General features: G+C 40.5%; 1 protein-coding gene across 1 annotated transcript; it reads right to left on the reverse strand.

Moving 5' to 3' along the window:
• psmd11a (proteasome 26S subunit, non-ATPase 11a) lies at window positions 1–15979 on the reverse strand. Its single transcript, XM_030782155.1, has 13 exons — window positions 15871–15979; window positions 11554–11655; window positions 11205–11401; window positions 8124–8181; window positions 7832–8026; window positions 7571–7715; window positions 7269–7329; window positions 5273–5335; window positions 4437–4562; window positions 4300–4335; window positions 2925–2976; window positions 2333–2475; window positions 1–951 (listed from the first exon to the last, which is right to left on the reverse strand). The coding sequence occupies exons 1-12, from the start codon at window positions 15959–15961 to the stop codon at window positions 2333–2335; spliced, it is 1269 nt and encodes a 422-aa protein (XP_030638015.1). The 5' UTR covers window positions 15962–15979; the 3' UTR covers window positions 1–951.
• Window positions 15980–19827: the final 3848 nt, after the last annotated feature.

Raw genomic sequence — 19827 nt, forward strand, 5'->3', positions numbered from 1 at the left:
AGCATTTGGTAAAACATACACCACGACCTTACAGTAACTCTCCAGTAACTGCAGACTCCTGTAACTGAGTCAGCCTTTTAGTTACACCCTTATAGCAGACATCCAATAACTATCAATGACGCATCATAAAACATGTACAGTACAATTCACACAATCACCCATTAAGCCATATTCTCTCCTTGTGACTTTTATTATTTTTGTTTTTTTAGCGTTATAAAAAAGGGTGACGATACAACAGGCCACAGACAGAGGCGCTTGGCAAAGTTATGTACAAACAGGGTGGGGTGGGGCTGGGAAGGCGAGGCCCAGGGAACAGCAGCCTGAGCCTTCATCTGATGACACACACACTTCCCTGGACTCTTCTGCCCTGTCACCAAAGCAAACAGTCCCATCAGTAGGGGGGGGGGGGGGGGGTCGCACAGATGCAGGGGTGAAAGAAATGCCCTGCAAAGGGATGTCAATACTCTTTCCTCTGGTCTTCCAGGGATGTCTTCTCCAGTCTTCTGGGAATGTCTTCTCTGTCTCTCATTGGCTGACAAGAGTGGAACCGTTCATTTACCAGTCTGGTTCTACACAGGAACTATGTATTATTATTATATACATTTCATATAGAACTATAATGCACGTGGATGATTTTATTATTTCAGAAGATTCCCTGATGGCCCATTTGGGGCAGCAAAGTTACAAACAAACGTGTGACAGAGAAAAGAAAAAACAAAAAAAAAAGACAGAAAAAAAGTGACAGAGGAGTATGTGAAGTCTGTCCATTGTGGGAGATGTTAAAGTTTTCCCATTGAAATCCAAAAAGGGAAGCAGGCCACTACTTGTTTTTTTTTTTTTTGAGGTGTCAGTTCTTTTTTTGTTTTTCAGTTGACGTCCAATCTCTGCCTTGCATTCCCACAGGGACTCCCACACTGGCCATACTCTCCTAAACAGGATCCACGTCTTCACCTGTCAGGACACAGATGCACAGGTCAGCCAAGGCCCTGGCCCAAGCACTTTTCTCTACACATAACACGCTGTCACATAATGCACTGTAACACTTTCAGCTGTCAGATGTTTCTCCACAACAATATTCAGACGAAAAGGCATGGGAAGCTGGCAGAGATAACAGTTTGTCAGCATGACCCAGTTCTGTTTTCTTTTTAAGACTTTATATTATCCTGAGTCAACAGGTTATTATAATATTGAGTTAGATGGCTTTTCTCTGCCCAGCTTTTTGTCTGGGAGTAGATTAGAGCCAGAGCCCGACCGATATATCAACGTGCCGATATCATTGGCCGATATGAGCTATTTGCCGATAAATCGGTGTCAGCGTTTATAATGGCCGACAATTGACAATTAAACATGACAATTAAAAAAGAAACGGAGAGACGGTAGACGTTATGCTGTCATTGTGCAGTTTGTCCTCTAGAGGGCACACTGCCTCCACTGTTGGCAACACTTGTGCGAACACAACAAATGACAACAATCAGCTGAGTGGCCCACGACGGTGATTGTCTGTGTTCATGATAAGTTGATAATTGTCACGTGAAATACATTACTCAGATAATTATAAACATCCCCCATCACTTCTCCTTTCAGCCCAAATAAGAGTGACAACATTTGTGTCAGCCATGGCTGGTTTTGCTGCCGTAATATGAAAGCCCGTACCGTCAGTCAAACATCAAAATTATATTAAATGTTAGGGTAGTTGAGTAGTGTAGGCTAAGCTGTCGAAAAACTTGATTGTAGCTTTATTTATTAAACAGCACGGCAGTGCTAGCAAGTAAACAAACAATGGTCCAATTCTGGTCATCTCTCCCTCGTCACTTCTAAAAATTTTCTGTCAGCATCGCTCACAGCAGTTTATAACGCTGTCCATTGCTAAATTAGGTTACCGACAAAGCAAGCTAATGCCATGTTTATCAGTGGAAGACCGCTGATGTTAATGAGCGATTAAACTGCAGCGTTTAATCTCCAGTTTTTCACTGTCAGGTTCCCATACCACCTCATTAACAAGGACTAAAACAGACTGCAGGGACTACAGCACCTGGAACCACAGTTCTGCTTTTGGCAATGGAAAACTGAACAAGTCTTGGACACTATGGAAGGTTTCTGATTGTTCAATAGGGGCATTATCATCTGAACAGAGAACTACCACTTGCAGCTGATTAATTTCACTGAATTACTTGTTCTATACACATTTCAAATTTCAAACTACTCCCTTTTTAACATAAATCCAAATCCAAATCAGTTTTAACCAAGAATTACTGAAAGATTGGACAAGCCATGATGATCAACTAGAAAAAAGGCTATCAGAAAAGGCCAGCATGTCCATGACTCAACCCACCTATGTCAATTTCTTGGCTTTATTGTAGAGCGAGTCCACTACTTTGCTCATGTTCTGAATGGTTTCCAGTGCAGCTTCATAGGTTTTGTCAACTGGTGGTTCATCAAATACAATCAGGACACCTTCCCCTTGGTCCAGGATCCCTGTGAATGAAGGAAGAAAGGGCTTAACCAGCTGTAGGTAGCTGAACTGAAGCCTGCTATACTAAACACACTGGGCTGAAAATCAGGCCTATTCAGTGATGAGTTTTATTAAAATCAGGCCTATTCAGTGATGAGTTTTATTTCCTCTACACTGGACATGCAGAGCAGGGACAGGAAACGCTCGCTCAAGAGAGAGACCCACCCCAAATGGGTTTTTTTCTGGTCCTAATCTAACGCAGCTGGATTTTCTTCTGGTCCTAATCTAATGCAGCTGGATTTTCTTCTAGTCCTAATCTAACGCAGCTGGATTTGGTATTCAGAGACTGGTTAGGAGCTAGCCTGAATCAGGAGTGAATCCGGATCAAGGCAGAATGAAGATTAGTAATCAGTACAGGAGAGGAAACATGTGGTGTGATTAGTGAAACGTGGTGTGATTAGTGACAAAGTACCATGGAATTTCTTGTCTAGAATCATCTGTGACAGCTTTCTCTCCACGTCTATCTGCATGAGAAAACAAAGTCACATTATTGTCTGGACAATGTGTGTGCGTGCACGTGCGTGTGACAGTGGTGGGCCAAATACACAAGACTAATCACAATAACGCACGCAACACAGACATTATAAAACACTGACATGACAACAGCTTGTTTGGCATGAAAAACATTGTCACACCCAATTTACTGAAACACCAGCCCCTATAGAAGAATGCCTTCAGTCAGTCAACAACTCATCCATCCCAAACTTACACAACAACTCATCCATTCTCAAACTAGCACAACAACTCATCCAATCTCAGTCTAGCGCAACAACTCATCCAATCTCAATCTAGCACAACTCATCCATCCCAAACTGACACAGCCAGTGACGGCTGGTGAGCTGGGTACACAGGAGGCCCAAACCTCACCTTTAAATTTATCATTAATTTCCACCTGCTCCCGTCAATCCACCTTGATTAACAATAAAACTAACGATTCGCAGAATAATCAACAGCATTGATAATCATTTACTCTGTTTACGCCAATGTCATTTTGTGAAACAATTACTGTTTTTTGCAGACTAGTTGAGGCCTGAGTGCTAAACTTTATTGTGCATTGCACTCAATGCTGATGCATTATACAGATAAAAGATCCTGTTTTTTCTAACCTAAAAGTTTATTCTCAGAAATTGAGATTGATTTCAATAACTTCTGCTTTTTGAATTTGAATTTCTTAACACAAGAAAGCCACAATGTAAAACACACTGAGGGATTAGTTTTCCAATACGTACTCAGATAATTTCTATCCTTATTAAACAATTTCACGCTGTGACTTTCTCTATAGCACACAAGCTTCAGACAATCCACGGTGATTCACAATCATTTAAACGCCATAATCTTGCAAATAAGACACGCGCGTTTGATATTAATATTCCCTGATGTCTGGCAAAAAGTACAATTATCCACGAAATATAAGAGCGTATTGACTATAACAAATACTACAGAGTTCAGTAAAGAGAAATAATACAACATGACATTGATAATCATTTACTCTATATACGCGATTGGTGTTAATTATTCTGTAAATCTTTAGTTTTATTGTTAATTAAAGTGGATGAACAGGTACAGGTGGAAATTAATGATACATTTAAAGGGGAGGTTTGGGCTTCTGCTGTGTCTGGCTCACCAGCCGCCACTGGACACAACAATGGAATGCATTAAACCTGTCCTGCATGTCAGCATTACAGATAGCTTTACATTACTAAACCTGACTGGTCTGTATGGTCATGGTGGTAAGGGCCATCTGTGTGGGAGACTATACATTACACAGTAATCTGTTTGGTTCTTACCTTGGAAAGCTTTATAAGACTGGAAATGTGTTGGATCTGTGGAGGTAGAGGTAATGAGGAAGGGTGGGTTTATGGGTCAGTCCACAGCAGTATGGTTCACAGAGGCAGGGGTGAAATGCAGAGGGAGGGGGCTGTACCTGGACCCTGGAGAAGGGCTCAATGACACGGATAAGGTTCTGCTCCAGCAGGTTATCGTAGAGTTTGGCCAGGTGAGTGTTAATGATGGGGTCGTCTCGCAGCTCTGCTCTGTACTCTGTCAGCGCCTGGGAAACAACCACATTACAATTAAATAATGTTTACCTTTAATCATAATCTCTCATCTCAATGTTTATCACCATCATGGCTAGCATGAGCAGGCCTGAACACTACCCATTAACATGCTGACATGCCAGCTAACTTTTACCAACAGTTTCCGTCATTTACTTACAGCTGAACTTTTAAAAAGGCTGTATCACTCATTTTGATTTAAAAAGGCTAACTGACCATTCAAGGCTAACTGACAATTCAAGAATCGGTTTAAAGTCAATTTACATCTCAAATTCATATGACATGAAAACTGTATTTTCCAGGTACTCTAAAAATGTACACACATAGATGGCTGATGGGGTTAAAATCTGGGATGTTTATTTATTTATTTTTTAAACACGAAGTGATAAACAGAATGCAGGATGTGGAAAATCTCATGAGCTCTGCCTGCTCAAAAGCAATCATTACAATGTTCTAATCAGCAGAACCAGATCTCTTCACAGTGACGGACAAGACAAAGCATTTTTGATCCCGGTTTCTCTCATTTATTTATTTAGCTGCACAGCTCACCAACACATTCTCAGCCTTATTTCAGCTTGACTGACATGCTGAGTTCCACCAAAAACAGAAGAGAAAAGGAAAGCGTGAGGAAAATGACAAAGACACACTGATGCACTGAGTTAGAAAGAGAAAGTCAGATGAGTGGAAAGGGAGACACTGAACTTACTTTTTCAAAGTCAGCAAGCGACCTGTTCTTGCTCGCCTGCGCCACACATTTCAGCGCGTCTGTCTGTAGGGAAATAAAGCAAAATGAAAGCGGACCACCCAACAATAATCAAAAAGCTATCAAACATTTGATATTAAAGCTGAGCTGAGTTGACAGAGCATTCTAGATGTCCTGGTGTGGCGTGTGAGGATGTCTGGAGGCATTACATCCACACACTGTGTTTCTCACTTTTCTCAAAGGACCACACACACCACATTTTAACCATAGCCACAACATCTGCATTTATCTCTTTAAAAAAAAAAAGGACCATACTCTAATTAGTTACAGCTGGTGAGAATGAATCGTCGATCGTAGTACTTTTACTCAGCAAAATCTTTGCTCAGCGAATACTTATGAAATTAGCATATGGGCAGTAGCTCATCTTGTTTTGAAAATGAACTTCAGTCAGAGACCCTGTGTCTGACAAAGCTGTGTTTTAGCAGCAGAGGTGTAAGTGAATATAGCTGATATTGAACCAGACCCTAGTGTGTGTTGTGACAACACACTGAACTGACTCAGTAGCCACAGTCATTTAAACACCCATAGTGAGTGTAGTGGGTACAAATCATCTACAGTAACTCCATAGCCCAGAGCTAGACTGCAAACACTGGTTTAAAGTACCCATCAATTGCTACCACACATCATCAGACAGGACCCGTCAATTGCTACGACACATCAAACAGTCTGTATTTATCAAACTAGATTTTGGCCATGGCTTTAAAAAAAAAATTTAAAACAACTTTACTTTCAGGGAATTTTTGCCACCAAATAAAGGATGTCCCGACAGTTAGGTAGTTATCCATTTACAACAAACAACAACTCAAGTGTGCCATACACAGCATTTACCTAAATCAACTTTAAAACAATATATATTTCCCCCAAACAGGGGCTTAAATGAAACATAAAAGACTCCAAGTCCACAAACACTCCATGACATTTTCGTTTTGTCACAGACCAATTCATTGGCCGCATTAATCACCAGCCTTGGCCTTCAGTGCCGAGACATCCACATTAATGCATTTAGCCCTCTCCCCATGATCACGTAAAAACACATTCACATTCTGCTCAAACACTCATTAGCAATCAACCTTCGTGTCTGGGGAACAAAGCCAACAGGCATACCTAACCTATACCAGTACCAGCCCATCTCAGCCCAGTACGTACCTGCCTGCAGCTGGGTCCTTTTCAGGGAATGAAACTCTCACTGCTGTGCTCCACTGGGATGGAACAGGCTGATAATGATTGTCTGAAATCACTAAGTCATTTGAGGTTCTGTGTAGGCCACTATCTGGTGTTCTATGTCCGACGGTAACCCACCAAGCAAGCTAATGCCATGTTTATGTTAACGAGCGGTTTAACTATAGCGTTTAACTTATTGTGCCTAAATGAAGCAGCGACTGGCATGTCTGTAGTTACAATCATTGCATGGAAATGATTAAACCAGAGGGGACACGTAAATAAACGTGAGCTGAACAAATATCTAACATGGCTTGGTGGCCAAACAGAGTTATCTAGCTTCTCGTTCAAATGTGTAGTGCGAACTCCCAAAGTCTCAAGTCCTCGTTGCAGACAGTCATGTAGTGTTAGATGCATTCAACAACAGCGTTTACTCTAGGTCACCGTATCAGTACATTATTTATAAAAACTTTTACATATTTTATTGTACTTTTGGTCAAAGCACTATTTGACGACAATAAGACAAGTTTACTTTTAAACTACATTATGTCGTGTTATCTTGCTGAGGACTCTTAAATAACTACCCATGCCAAATGTTAGGGAGAATCTTAAGTGTTTCTGGGGGAAAACAGAAAATTGGCCGATATATCATGATCGGACTTTTTAAATCCTCAAATATTGAAATTGGTATTGGTCTTAAAAATCCTATATCAGACGGGCTCTAATGTCAACATGAGGTTAGAGGCCAAGTGTCTAGCCCAAACCACAGTCATGCATGTACCTGTCTCCCCGCATATCTCAGAGCCAGTTTCCCACTGATCAGTGCCTGCACGTCCTCGGGCCTGTAACCGGGAAACAGCAAGTTAGGTCCAGACAACTCCAGCATGCCACACAGCACAGACATTTACTGTAAAAACAGCAGGATCTGACCTGCAGCTGAAATCAGCAGAGAAAAGTAAATCACGACAGTGAAGGCAATAATTGCAGAAGGGCTATTTCACAAGTATTATTACAGCTCTGCCACTCCTGTGTTTACAACTAAACCAAGCCAGAATGTGTGATCCTCTGAGATGACAAACTCACGCGTTCAGCATGATCTTGCACAGGAGCATGTACTTCAGTGCAGTGATGGCACGAGGGTTGTCGATGGAGTCGTTTCCCTCGAAAGCCTCGTAGAAGTACGAGTACGCCGTCTTCCAGTCTTTCTCTTCTGCAGCGTGAATGATGCCTGTGAACAGAATAGAGAAGAGTCCTCCTCAGTCAACAAAAACATCACACTGTTCTCACACACAAACTACGGGTACTGAGTGTCCTCCCTGCTGACTGTGGATGGGGGCTGCCCACCTGACTGCATGTCCAGAGCAGCCTGCAGTTTGGGCGGACAGTAGATGGCGTTGGCCGTGGTGCGGGCAGAGGTGAGGGCGGCGCGTGCTTTAGGCAGGTTACTGAGGGCGTGGTATGTCTTACTCTCCAGCAGCTGCACCTCCACCAGCAGTGCTTTGTCATCCATCTTCTTCAGCTCCTGCAAGAGCTGGGACCCTGGAGAGAGTGATAGCATAGCACATAGCACATGAGCCCCCAGCCACGAGTGTGTGTAACAGATGCCCGGGTCTGAGAGGACTGAGTGTGGACTCACCCAGCTGCAGTGCCTCCTGATACCGCTTAGTGTCAAAATACAGAGAAACCAGGCGAGCCTGAAAAAGGGGGTTTGTGTGTTTACACTTATCATACATTGTATGTTAGAAAAACAAATGATGCTGATACAAATCAGTGATTCTTGAAATCAGGGACAAAACAGGTTTTAATTTTCTAAAAAATTATGATTATTTTCAAAACCTATGTATACATCTTTAAATGAGGTTTTGGCTATCTAAACATGTTTTGGAACAACCTCCCAGTTGTAACATTTTTTATAAATTACATGTTTGTTGGATCACTGCCAGATTTTTGTCAACACCATCAGACACATAGAAATGTCAATAAAATTATTTTGAATTAACTTATCACAAATATTTTGACTCTTAGCAGTTTCTTGGTTCTCTTAATTATGCACACGTGTTTTCAAATGAATCATATCACCTTTTAAAAGTTAGATTAGTCAGTGTCTGATGATTGCAGTTTCGATCGTACAGATTTATCAATTTTGTATTTAATCTCATTAACGAACAGTGAGCCTAAAAATTACACATTACCTTTGGAAATGCAATGATTTTATATACAAATATTCTTGAAGGCACAAAACAGATATTCTTTTTAAAAAAAACAACATAAAGTCCATCTAATGGAGTTAACAAGGCATTGACGGTGGTGACGCAAAAACTGACGGTGGTCACAGACTTAAAAGGAACAGGAAAATATTTCATTCAAAATGACCGCTTAACTCTCACAAACATTGTAACATTGCAAGACATGACGAAAACACATAACCATTCTTTTCTTGGAGTCACATCTCAAGGGAGTAGAGGGACTTTAAATATTAGGCAATAGACAATGCACATATAACCCAGTTGTAAAGTTCACAACCTCTTCAAATATATGCTGCTTATACATAAACTAATTCAAATCATTCAAAATGATAGCTGAGCCTTTAAAAATATTGCAAAACTGTCATTAAAAGAACTTAATACATAGTCAAATTTGACTTCTCAAGGCAGTCAATGGAGTTTAAACACCAGGCAACAGATGATTCAAGTGTTCCTTTTCTATGAAGTCCATGACCTCTGCAGATATGTGGTGTATGTACCTGGTGCCGCTTGTACAGACTGGTGATGATGGTTCGTTCAGCTTAACTAGAACATCTGTAAATGGCACAAATCAGACATCCCACCATCCTCGTTTTTGCTAAAAACGAACATCTGGCACGTGACGATGAAAAAAATTCAACTTGAACATCTTGATGCTCTGGGTCAATTGTTAAGGCTTTAGCCAGCCACCATTTATTCATTCATTTTGCAAGCTGCTTATCCTAATTAGGGACACAGGGTGCTGGAGCCTATGCCAGTGCTCATTGGGTGAAAGGCGGGGAAACACCCTAGACAGGTCGTCAGTCCATCGCAGGGCAAACACACAGACAAACACATTCACACCTAGGCGTGGCGGGGTGTCTAGATCTTGCTGGCCTTCCTGTGCTCTTTTCTTGTATTTTCTTGACTCTTTCTGTGTTTGTTTCCAAAACCTTCTCTTATGCCTCTTTTCTCTTTCTTCCAAATCATTGATGTTTTTATTTTGCCCTCCTCCACACTAATTCTCCATCTTTCCCTCTCCTTTCTCAGGAACTCCTCCTTTAACTCAGGCTGGCTATTAATTTTTTCTCTCCATTTTTGATACTCCCTGTTCCTTGTCTTTCGCTACTCCACTGACAACTTAGCTATTCTAGCCTGAAATGCATACCATTTTGCAATCAGTATGTTTTTCTGATAGATAAGCATAAGCTAGAAATGACTTATTACATCTCAAGTACTTGAAAGGCCATTACAATGAGATTCAATTCAAAACATAAAACTATACGGCAATTGGTTGAAATTCAACACATAAAACTGTGCCACAGTAATATCAAACACATAAGAAGTAATAATAATTTAAGTAAACTACATTAAAATGAGTAATAACACACTTTAGTGGCATTTGTCAACACCATCAGAGAAAGAGTCAACACTGTCGGACACAAATCCTGATGGTGTTGACACCTGACAGAGTTGACAAAATACCATATTTTCTCTGATAACACATCTGTTTCTCACAGGAGCCATCTTGTTTATCATCAGCTGCTTGTGAGCTCTATAATCTACTTGAATTAAGCCTTTATTAGAGAAAATTTCACACATCTTGCATTTCGTTGATTATGGTGTTGACACACTATGGTTGTGACATGCAAGGCATTGACAAATAGGTAAGAATTGAAAAGAATATTAAAAACTTACTAGAGCTAGAGTGGTCTCATGGCATGAGGAAGAACAAGGAAGTGGTAAGGGGGTCCTCATAGTTTTAGCTGCCCACAATAATACCTGATTTTTTTATTTTAAAAAAAAGTCTGATGGTATTGACAAAAACTCAGTCGACTAGAAAGTACATTAAAATCATTTTAAATGGTAACTTTTGATACTCATGAAATTATTTACTCAACTACTTGCTCGTAGTAATTATGATGTTTCATCTTACATTACTTTTAATTCTTTTTAAGCTATTATAATGTAATGAGACCTGCTTCAGGACAAGCGTTTTTTCAGGCACTGGTCACATATTATATCATTTAGAATAAAAAGTATTAATAAAACAACATGAATTGATATTTTGCTGTGCTAACATTGTCTTGACCAGTGTTTTGGTTATTTGTATGAATGATATTATACACATTTTTAACCCCAAAAACTGTGTTTTATCTGGCGGACATGTTTTGTCCCAGATCTCAAGAATCACTGAAATACACTGTTGATGGATTCACTTCAACAAAAGCTTATTTTCCATAAAACTATCCTAACATCTGCATGAACACACAAACTCAAATCTAATCAAATACAGCAGAAGCCTAAAGCTTGCCAGTTAGGAGGGGAGGGCTTTTCTGCCCTGTGGTAAAAACAACCTTGTATAATGTTCTATCTCTTAAACACTGCAGCAAAAGACTTCTTGGAAGTGAAGGTAAATGAACCCCAGCAAACAGTGCGAATTGTAAGAGTGACTCTTACACACTGAATGTGTGTTAAGTGTGTGTGCTGAGTACCTCCAGGGCCTGTCGCAGGAATGTTCTTTTCTCAGACTTGGCCCACTCGATGCACTCTAGACACAGCTCCACCTCCTGCCCTGTGGCCGCCTCCATGTCCAGGAACAGGTCCAGCAGGGAGCGCACCAGCCTGGCCGCCTTGGCCTTGCTGATGGAATTGAGGAAGGGGCGTACGTATTTCAGGAGACCGCCCAGCTCTGGACAGGAGACAGAGGACCACAAACACAAAGGGTTTGACTGGCTTAAACAGCACTCGGCTGCGGTAAAGCCATGAACACCCTAGCGGTTTGGGTTGGTTACTGGACCCAGTATTATCTTATCTGATCTTATTTCTGTGTGAGATTCGTACCTGCGGCCTGCCCCGTCTTGGCAAGGAGACCTCCGAGCTCCAGAATGCTCTGCTCTTTAACACGCACAGCCTCCTCATCGCTCTCCTGGATGTCCCGCTTCACTGGGAAACAAAACACAGTCCACTTCATTTTCAGTCGATACGACATTTATCATTTTCAACTACACTATGTCTCTATCACCACTCCAGACATGCTTTTAAAAAATCCTACCAAGCCTTCAATCAGACTAGCTCATTCTCTGAACCAAAACACAACTGCTGACTTGCCTCTTGCTCCTACAGTTTTTTAAATGCTGTGCTCCGCATAGAAAAGAAAATTTTATTACAACTTAACACTGACTTAAAATTGATCTGATCTTTACCTTTGTCCTAAAATTGGAAAATCTGATCAACTAAGTCAGTTAAAAAAAAAAAACATTTGTATTGTTTCATGTCTGTATTGTGAACAGTGCTAAAAAATGCCCTACCCTTGTGTTAGGCAGTAGCCTCTGTGAGCATTCCCTGTGAGTAGTAGTAGGCTCTGTGAACACCTCTGCAGTGACCAGTGTTATTGAGGAGCTCCTCTGACTCAGCTATGCCAGTTCCTGACATGAGCCCTGACTGAGGCTGCCACCCCTTTCCTCATTAAAACAATAAAGTCTCCTCCTATCCGCATTCTCACAGAATGTCCACTCCAAACCACATCTCACAGAATGTCCACTCCAAACCACATCTCACAGAATGTCCACTCCAAACCACATCTCACAGAATGTCCACTCCAAACCACATCTCACAGAATGTCCACTCCAAACCACATCTCACAGAATGTCCACTCCAAACCACATCTCACAGAATGTCCACTCCAAACCACATCTCACAGAATGTCCACTCTAAACCACATCTCACAGAATGTCCACTCTAAACCACATCTCACAGAATGTCCACTCCAAACCACATCTCACAGAATGTCCACTCCAAACCACATCTCACAGAGTGCCCAGCTACCTGTGGAACTGAATCATGCCCGGACTGAGAGATGTACGAGGACCTCAGGAGACACCTAACAATGATCCAGAGCATCCACTGGGTTAAACAAAACAACATCTAAATACTTGACTTTGGACAGTTCATTATCAGGCAGATGGAGACGTTCAGCAGGTTCTGTTGGCCAGAAGTCAACCAACTGAAGTCACTTCAGACAGCAGGCGTACTGCACTCCAACAGGTCACAAAGAGGAACACACAATGGGCCCTTACCTACAGGACCTTTCCCATGCTGGCTAACACACCATGAGAAAACTGGCCTGCATCACAGGGAAAACATACCATCTTGCTGTCTCTCATCTGTCAAAGACCACAAGCATGGCCCCGAGAGCTATAAGAAAAGTGTTCTGTGGATAGATCCAGTACATGCCACCAGTTTCTAGATCTATAGATTAAGACACTTTTTCCAACATAGAGCATTTGAAGTAGAAGGGTGAAGGGTGAAGACATGAAAAGAAAGAGTTTGTGCATTGTTCTTCATTTAATCACAGTCTCTTTGTCAATCATTATGACCTATCCTACCCACTAGTAATCTTTGAAACCACAAAAGCATTAAATATCAGGAGCTACAGCTGACAGCCTATAATACTAGAACCCGACTGATATAGGATTTTTAAGACTGATACCAATGTCAATATTTGAGGATTCAAAAAATCAAATCATGATATATCGGCCAATTTTCTGTTTTCCCCCCAGTAACACTTTAGATTTTCCCTAACATTTGGCATGGGTAGTTATTTAAAAGTCCTCAGCAAGATAACATGACATAATGTAGTTTAAAAATAAACTTGTTTTATTGTCATAGTGCTTTGACCAAAAGTACAACAAAATATATAAAAGTTTTTAGAAATAATGTAGTAAACTGATACAGTGACCTAGAGTAAACGCTGCTGTTGAATGCATCTAACACTAGCCTACACGACTGTCTGCAACGAGGACTTCACACTACACATTTGAACAAGAAGCTAGATAACTCTGTTTGGCCACCAAGCCATGTTAGATATTTGTTCAGCTCACGTTTATTTACGTGTCCCCTCTGATTTAATCATTTCCATGCAATGATTGTAACTACAGACATGCCAGTCGCTGCTTCATTTAGGCACAATAAGTTAAACGCTATAGTTAAACCGCTCGTTAACATTAGCGGTCTTCCACTGATAGACATGGCATTAGCTTGCTTAGTGGGTAACCTAATTTAGCAATGGACAGCGTTATAAACTGCTGTAAGCGATGTTGCCAGAAAGTTTATAGAAGTGACGAGGGAGAGATGATAGGACCGTTGTTTGTCTACTCACTAGAACTGCCAGACTGTTTCATAAATAAAGCTACAATCAAGTTTGTCAAGAGCTTAGCCTACACCAGGGGATTTCCGTCTCCCATGGGCGGCGCAAGCACCTGTCGTAAACTGTACCGTAACGTTACACGTATCTGTGATGTTTGTGTAACGGTACCAGCTTTAATGTTACTGCAACAAAACCAGACATGGCTGACACGAATGTCATAATATTGTAATGGTTAAACTATCTGAGGGGCATGGAACGTACACCTGACACAGAGTTCAGCTGAATTCATAAACTTGAAAGTTTATTGAACAGTCCAGCTTACAACTAACCCAGCGGGCTACACACTACTTTCTAGCTACTAACCAGCTGACCTTTCTCCAAAGTAAAGTAGTCCTCCCTCCGACCTATATCTCCCTCCAAAAAATCTGATTTTCTCTTCTCCTTCTGTTCGTCTTCGTACCGATATCCGTTTCAAAATATAAGTCCCTGCACACTTTTTGTGCTACAGCATGGTTGAAGGATCTTCCATCTCTCCGTTTCTTTTTTAATTGTCATTTATCGGCCATTATAAACTGCGATACCGATTTATCTGCAATTAGCTCATATTGGCCAATAATATTGGCATGCCGATTTATCGGTCGGGCTCAATATAATACTACAGAAAACAAAGAGCTAGTTGCAAAATAGGGTTATTTTTTCAACTCTGCCTCATGTTATGGAGGTCTAATACAGTCTCCCAAACTGCACTTGCACCCCATGTTATAGCCCTTCACATGTCAATTAGGAGAAAGGCTAAATAAATCAGTGACTTGCACAAGGAGTTTGATAACCACGATACAGAATACTTTCTCAAAAAACCCAAAAAAACAAAAAACACTAAGAGTATACACATAGGTGTCATTCTGCAAACAGTACCATCAAAACATGTACAAAAATCTTCCTGCACAAGAGTCAGTCTGGTTTTAAAAAGGAATTTCGTAGCAAGGTGTGCCTTATCGCATACTTAAGCGACTTTCATTCAGATGTCTTGTCACCAGGAATAAATCGATCACTAACTCAAATCTAGTCAAATGTTTCGACCATGCGGAACAGCTCTAGACCTTGTATTTAACGATACATCAGCATGACGATCAACAATTATACTGCGAGACAGTAGTGACATCAAATTCCGAAATAGTATAGTACTATTTCGGAATTTGATGTCACTACTGTCTCGCATCATAGTGCAACTTCAACGCATCTGTCGGATCTCAGAGTAGGCTGGCTAACGCTAGGCTATGTTAAGTGTCCAGGTTGCCGATAACACTGCTTGTTATAAGAGCTAGTCAGTTAGCATTAGCATAACTGATACTACAGCTTAACATTTTTGGTTAACCTTGCGAAATGGACAGCGTTAATGTGCCTACTGTGTAGATGCAATTAAATAAGCGGCTAGGGTAGCAAAAAATAGTTATCGAGTTAAGAAACATTATCTAAAGTTTCTTGGCTCGCTTTAATACATTGCCTTGTTATTTTGCCTGCGTGACATATATTTTGCTAATAACCCAAACACAGTCAATTAGAAAAAAGTCCGTATTTGGTTTTCACATTAGCTTCTCTGGGCAAACTTCAGTTATCTTACGCAGCTAGCCAACTAAATGACGTTAGCTGATACATGACCGGAGTCATAACTGGTTAGCTAGCCACAAATGTCATGTTTTCTCACCCTAAAAATAAATAATGGTTAAATTTCGTATGTCATGACATGTTACGAACAAGACTGTTTATTCGTTTCATTGGGAGAATCGGGCCGACGACAGCAAAATCTTTAACTATTACAAAATCTCTGGCTCTCAGCGAAGTTCAAAGTTACCTGCAGAGTTAGCTTTGGCTAATACACATGCCTGTCACAGTGAGTCAGCAGCAAGGAAACCGGCTAACATTTGGCAAATGACAGAATCACTCTACATATTCATGAAGTGAGAAAAGGAAGTAAGACTCAGTTACTAAAAAAGAAAACAAAAGGTACTAACCAATTGCATGCAAAATATCGATAGAAGCATTCCGATCCGTGTTGAGCAGCGACTGCGCTCTCTGAAACTCAACCACCGCCGCAGTCGCCATCTTACCTATTCACTAACTGCCAGAAGATATCCACTCTCAGAGACACAGGAACTACTACTGTGCAGGCATGTTGGGACATTGAGTTAATAAACAGAGCCGAGCGCTTCAACCGAAACGCCAGGCGTTACCGCACGATTTTCCACTCGAAAGCTTTATTCGAAACGTGTGATATTAATCCCTTCATCTTTATATTGCACTCGCTTTAAAAGCAAATTGTCCGTCATATCTATCGGCTGGCTTTTCTGACGTTAACTAAAAACTGGAGCTTCAATTTCGTAATCACCTAGTTTGAAAAGCTGAAATTGGAAATTGGACACATTTTATTCCTTATTACAGTTTTTTATGACTGCTTCCACACTTGTTGCGGAATTTCGCTCATAGTGTCAAAACTCTACACACGAGCAAATAAGACACAACACTCGGAGATAAACATCTCACTTCCATGTCAAAATGAAACTCTGCAAAAACTTAACAATCCTTTTTCAAAATGGCATTTTTGCAACAAAATGATACACACATGTATCATTTGAAATCCTCTTTGAAAGCAGCAACAACACACTGATGCACTCTATACAAAACACATCTGTCTTTAGTATTTCATATACCTTTTTAATTTTCTCTTACAGACTCCTGTGAAAGATTGTTCTAGTACAGTACATCTACTCTCATTTCAATAAACACAAAAAAGAAAGGCTCCAGAAAAAAAACAAAAAAACATACAGCTTATTTTTTTCTGCCATTGTAGGTTTTTACAACAACAATAAAAACACAAAGAAATATAGAATTGCAGTATAGTAATCAATACAATATGTTATGCTAAACTCAATAATAATTACAGTAAAATTACAGTGCAAAAATTAGTATTGTCAGGCACTGTAAGGGATGAGGTGGATGGTTTATGGATCCTGCCTTCTGTCAGGGTCTGGCCACAGGGTCTCGCCTTGTGTGCCGTATCCAACCCTGGACTTACCCCACCTCAATGTCTCCACATGCCTCTTCCATTGCTTGCAGAAGAGGCAGGCGGGCACATGATTGGTGGTCATACACTTTCCAATGCCAAGCCAAAAAGAATTCCTCAATAGGACTGAGAAATGGGGAGTAAGGGGGCAAGTATACAACTATGAAGTTATTGTGGTTGGTGAACCAGTCTCGGACCAGAGCAAAAGGTATACGAAATACTAAAGGCAGAAGCGTTTTGTATAAAGTACATCAGTGTGTTGTTGCTGCTTTCAAAGAGGTCTTCAAATGGTGTAAGTGTGTATCATTTTGTTGCAAAAATGCCGTTTTGAAAAAGGATTGTTAGGTTTTGATTGCAGAGTTTCATTTTGACATGGAAGTGAGATGCTTATCTCCCAGTGTTGTGTATTAATTAGCTTGTATGTAGAGTTTTGACAAAATGAGCGAAATTCCGCAACAAGTGTGTAAGCAATCATAAAAAACTGTAAATGTTTAAAAAATTCTGTTATTTTGTCAACTTACCGCTGGAAGTGCTTGGCAAGCAATGGAAATGCATGTGGTTCTATGCCATGAATGGAACTATTCACCGTCCCCATGACCCGGAAATTTGCCAGAAATGTGCCTGCAATTTTTTACAATGGTCCCCTGTGGGAGTGTCGCCACACTCTGTTCTTTCTACCGCTCTTACATGTCAGACAGTTTATATGTTTCATTCAACTGGTGTCCTATCATTTTGTGCGACCCATCAGAACATGCAACCAGCAGGTAGTGCGCATGCGTACGCATGAAAAAATGGTACAGCTGACACAAAGCTTATACTGTAATCCCATACAATACTAATTTTTGTTTACCATTGCACTGTAATTCTACTGTAATTATTTTTGAGTTTAGCGTAACATATTGTATTGATTACTGTACTGCAATTCTATTTTTCTTTGTGTTTTCTTTTTGTTGTAAAAACCTACAATGGCAGAAAAAAATAAGCTGTATGTATATATTTTCTTCTAAAGCCTTTCTTTTTTTGTGTTTATTGAAATGAGAGTAGATGTACTGTACTAGAACAATCTTTCACAGGAGTCTGTAAGAGAAAATTAAAAAGGTATACAAAAATACTAAAGACAGCAGTGTTTTGTATAAAGTACATCATCGTGTTGTTGCTGCTTTCAAAGAGGATTTCAAATGGTGCTTGTGTGTATCATTTTGTTGCAAAAATGCCATTTTGAAAAAGGATTGTTAGGTTTTGATTGCAGAGTTTCATTTTGACATGGAAGTGAGATGTTTATCTCCGAGTGTTGTGTCTTATTTGGCTTGTATGTAGAGTTTTGACACAATGAGCGAAATTCCGCAACAAGTGTGTGAGCAATCACAGAAAAACTGTAATATCATTTGTGCTCATCTGATTTGCAAGATTCTGGCGTTTACAGTTTTTTACGATTGCTTACACACTAAAATGAAAAATAACACACAGTTAGTGAATCCTGACACTCAAGGAGCAAAACCTCAGCCCAGATCTGCGCAACTACAAGCATATTCTCAGCCTCAGACTTTTTGTAAAACACTACACACAGTGTTTTGCAAAACACTAAACACACTCACATTTTTGGACAGACTGCACAACATTGTCACAGCAGAAGACCAAATGGATGCAGAGCAGATGAGATACGTTGTCATCTGGGACAACGTATCTTTCCACCAGTCTGTGCTGGTTGAAAACTGGTTTCATTAGCATCCGCGATTTTCACTCCAATACCTCCCACCATACTCTCTATTCCTTAACCCCATTGAAGAGCTTTTTTCAGCATGGCAGTGGAGGGTTTACGATCTCCAGCCCTATGTCAGGATACACCTCATTCAAGCCATGGAGGAGACCTGTGACAAAATTGATGCAGGGTCTGTGCAAGGATGGACTCGGCATTCATTCTAACCCTAACCCTTACTGTCTTGGCGAGAGAGGCTGTGATGTGGATGAAGCGCTATGGCCAGATCCAGCTAGGCAAAGAGATGATGCTTAGGTTTTTTTTTTAATTCATGCTTTCTTTTTTGTCTCCACAAATGTTTTTGCTGTGTTTATGGTATGTACTATAATCTATTTAGAATATGTTCTGTTCTGATTTTCAGTGCAAAATGCAACCAATGGAAATGCATGGATGTATTGACTGATTTTCAATGTGGGGAGAAATAAATATTTTCATCAGTGTGCAGTGCTGGTCTTGTGTGTTGTGTTTGGTCAATATATTCACTGATGTACTTTATACAGAACACTTCTGTCTTTAGTATTTCGTATAGCTTTTTAATTTTTTCATACAGGCTCCTGTGAAAGATTGTTCTAGTAAAGTACATCTACTCTACATTTCAAAGAACACACAAAAAAGAAAAGCTTCAGAAGAAAAGTATATACAGCTTTTTTGCCATTGTAGGTTTTTACAACAAGAAAACACAAAGAAAAATAGAATTGTATTGTAAGGAATTGTAAGGGATGAGGTGGATGGTTTATGGATCCCGCCCTCTGTCAGGGTCTGGCCACATCACCTCGTTCACATCACAAGCAATATCATCCCTGGCTGGGCAACAGGGAAAACGTCACCGTGCGTGCCGTATCCAACCCTGGACTGAGCTCACCTCAATGTCTCCACATGCCTCTTCCATTGCTTGCAGAAGAGAAAGGCGGGCTTGTGGTTGGTGGTCATACACTTTCCAAAGCCAAGCTGAAAAGAATTCCTCAGTAGGACTGAGAAATGGGGAGTAAGGGGGCAAGTATACAACTGTGAAGTTATTGTTGTTGGTGAACCAGTCTTGGACCAGAGCAGCCTGGTGGAAACTAATATGATCCCAGATCACAACAAACCTGGGCTGCTCTAGTCTGTCTAGTTCAAGTATGTAGTACATCCAGAAATGTGATTATGTGTGCT

Source organism: Chanos chanos, chromosome 8 (assembly GCF_902362185.1).
Source record: "Chanos chanos chromosome 8, fChaCha1.1, whole genome shotgun sequence".
Taxonomy (NCBI): Eukaryota; Metazoa; Chordata; class Actinopteri; order Gonorynchiformes; family Chanidae; genus Chanos; species Chanos chanos.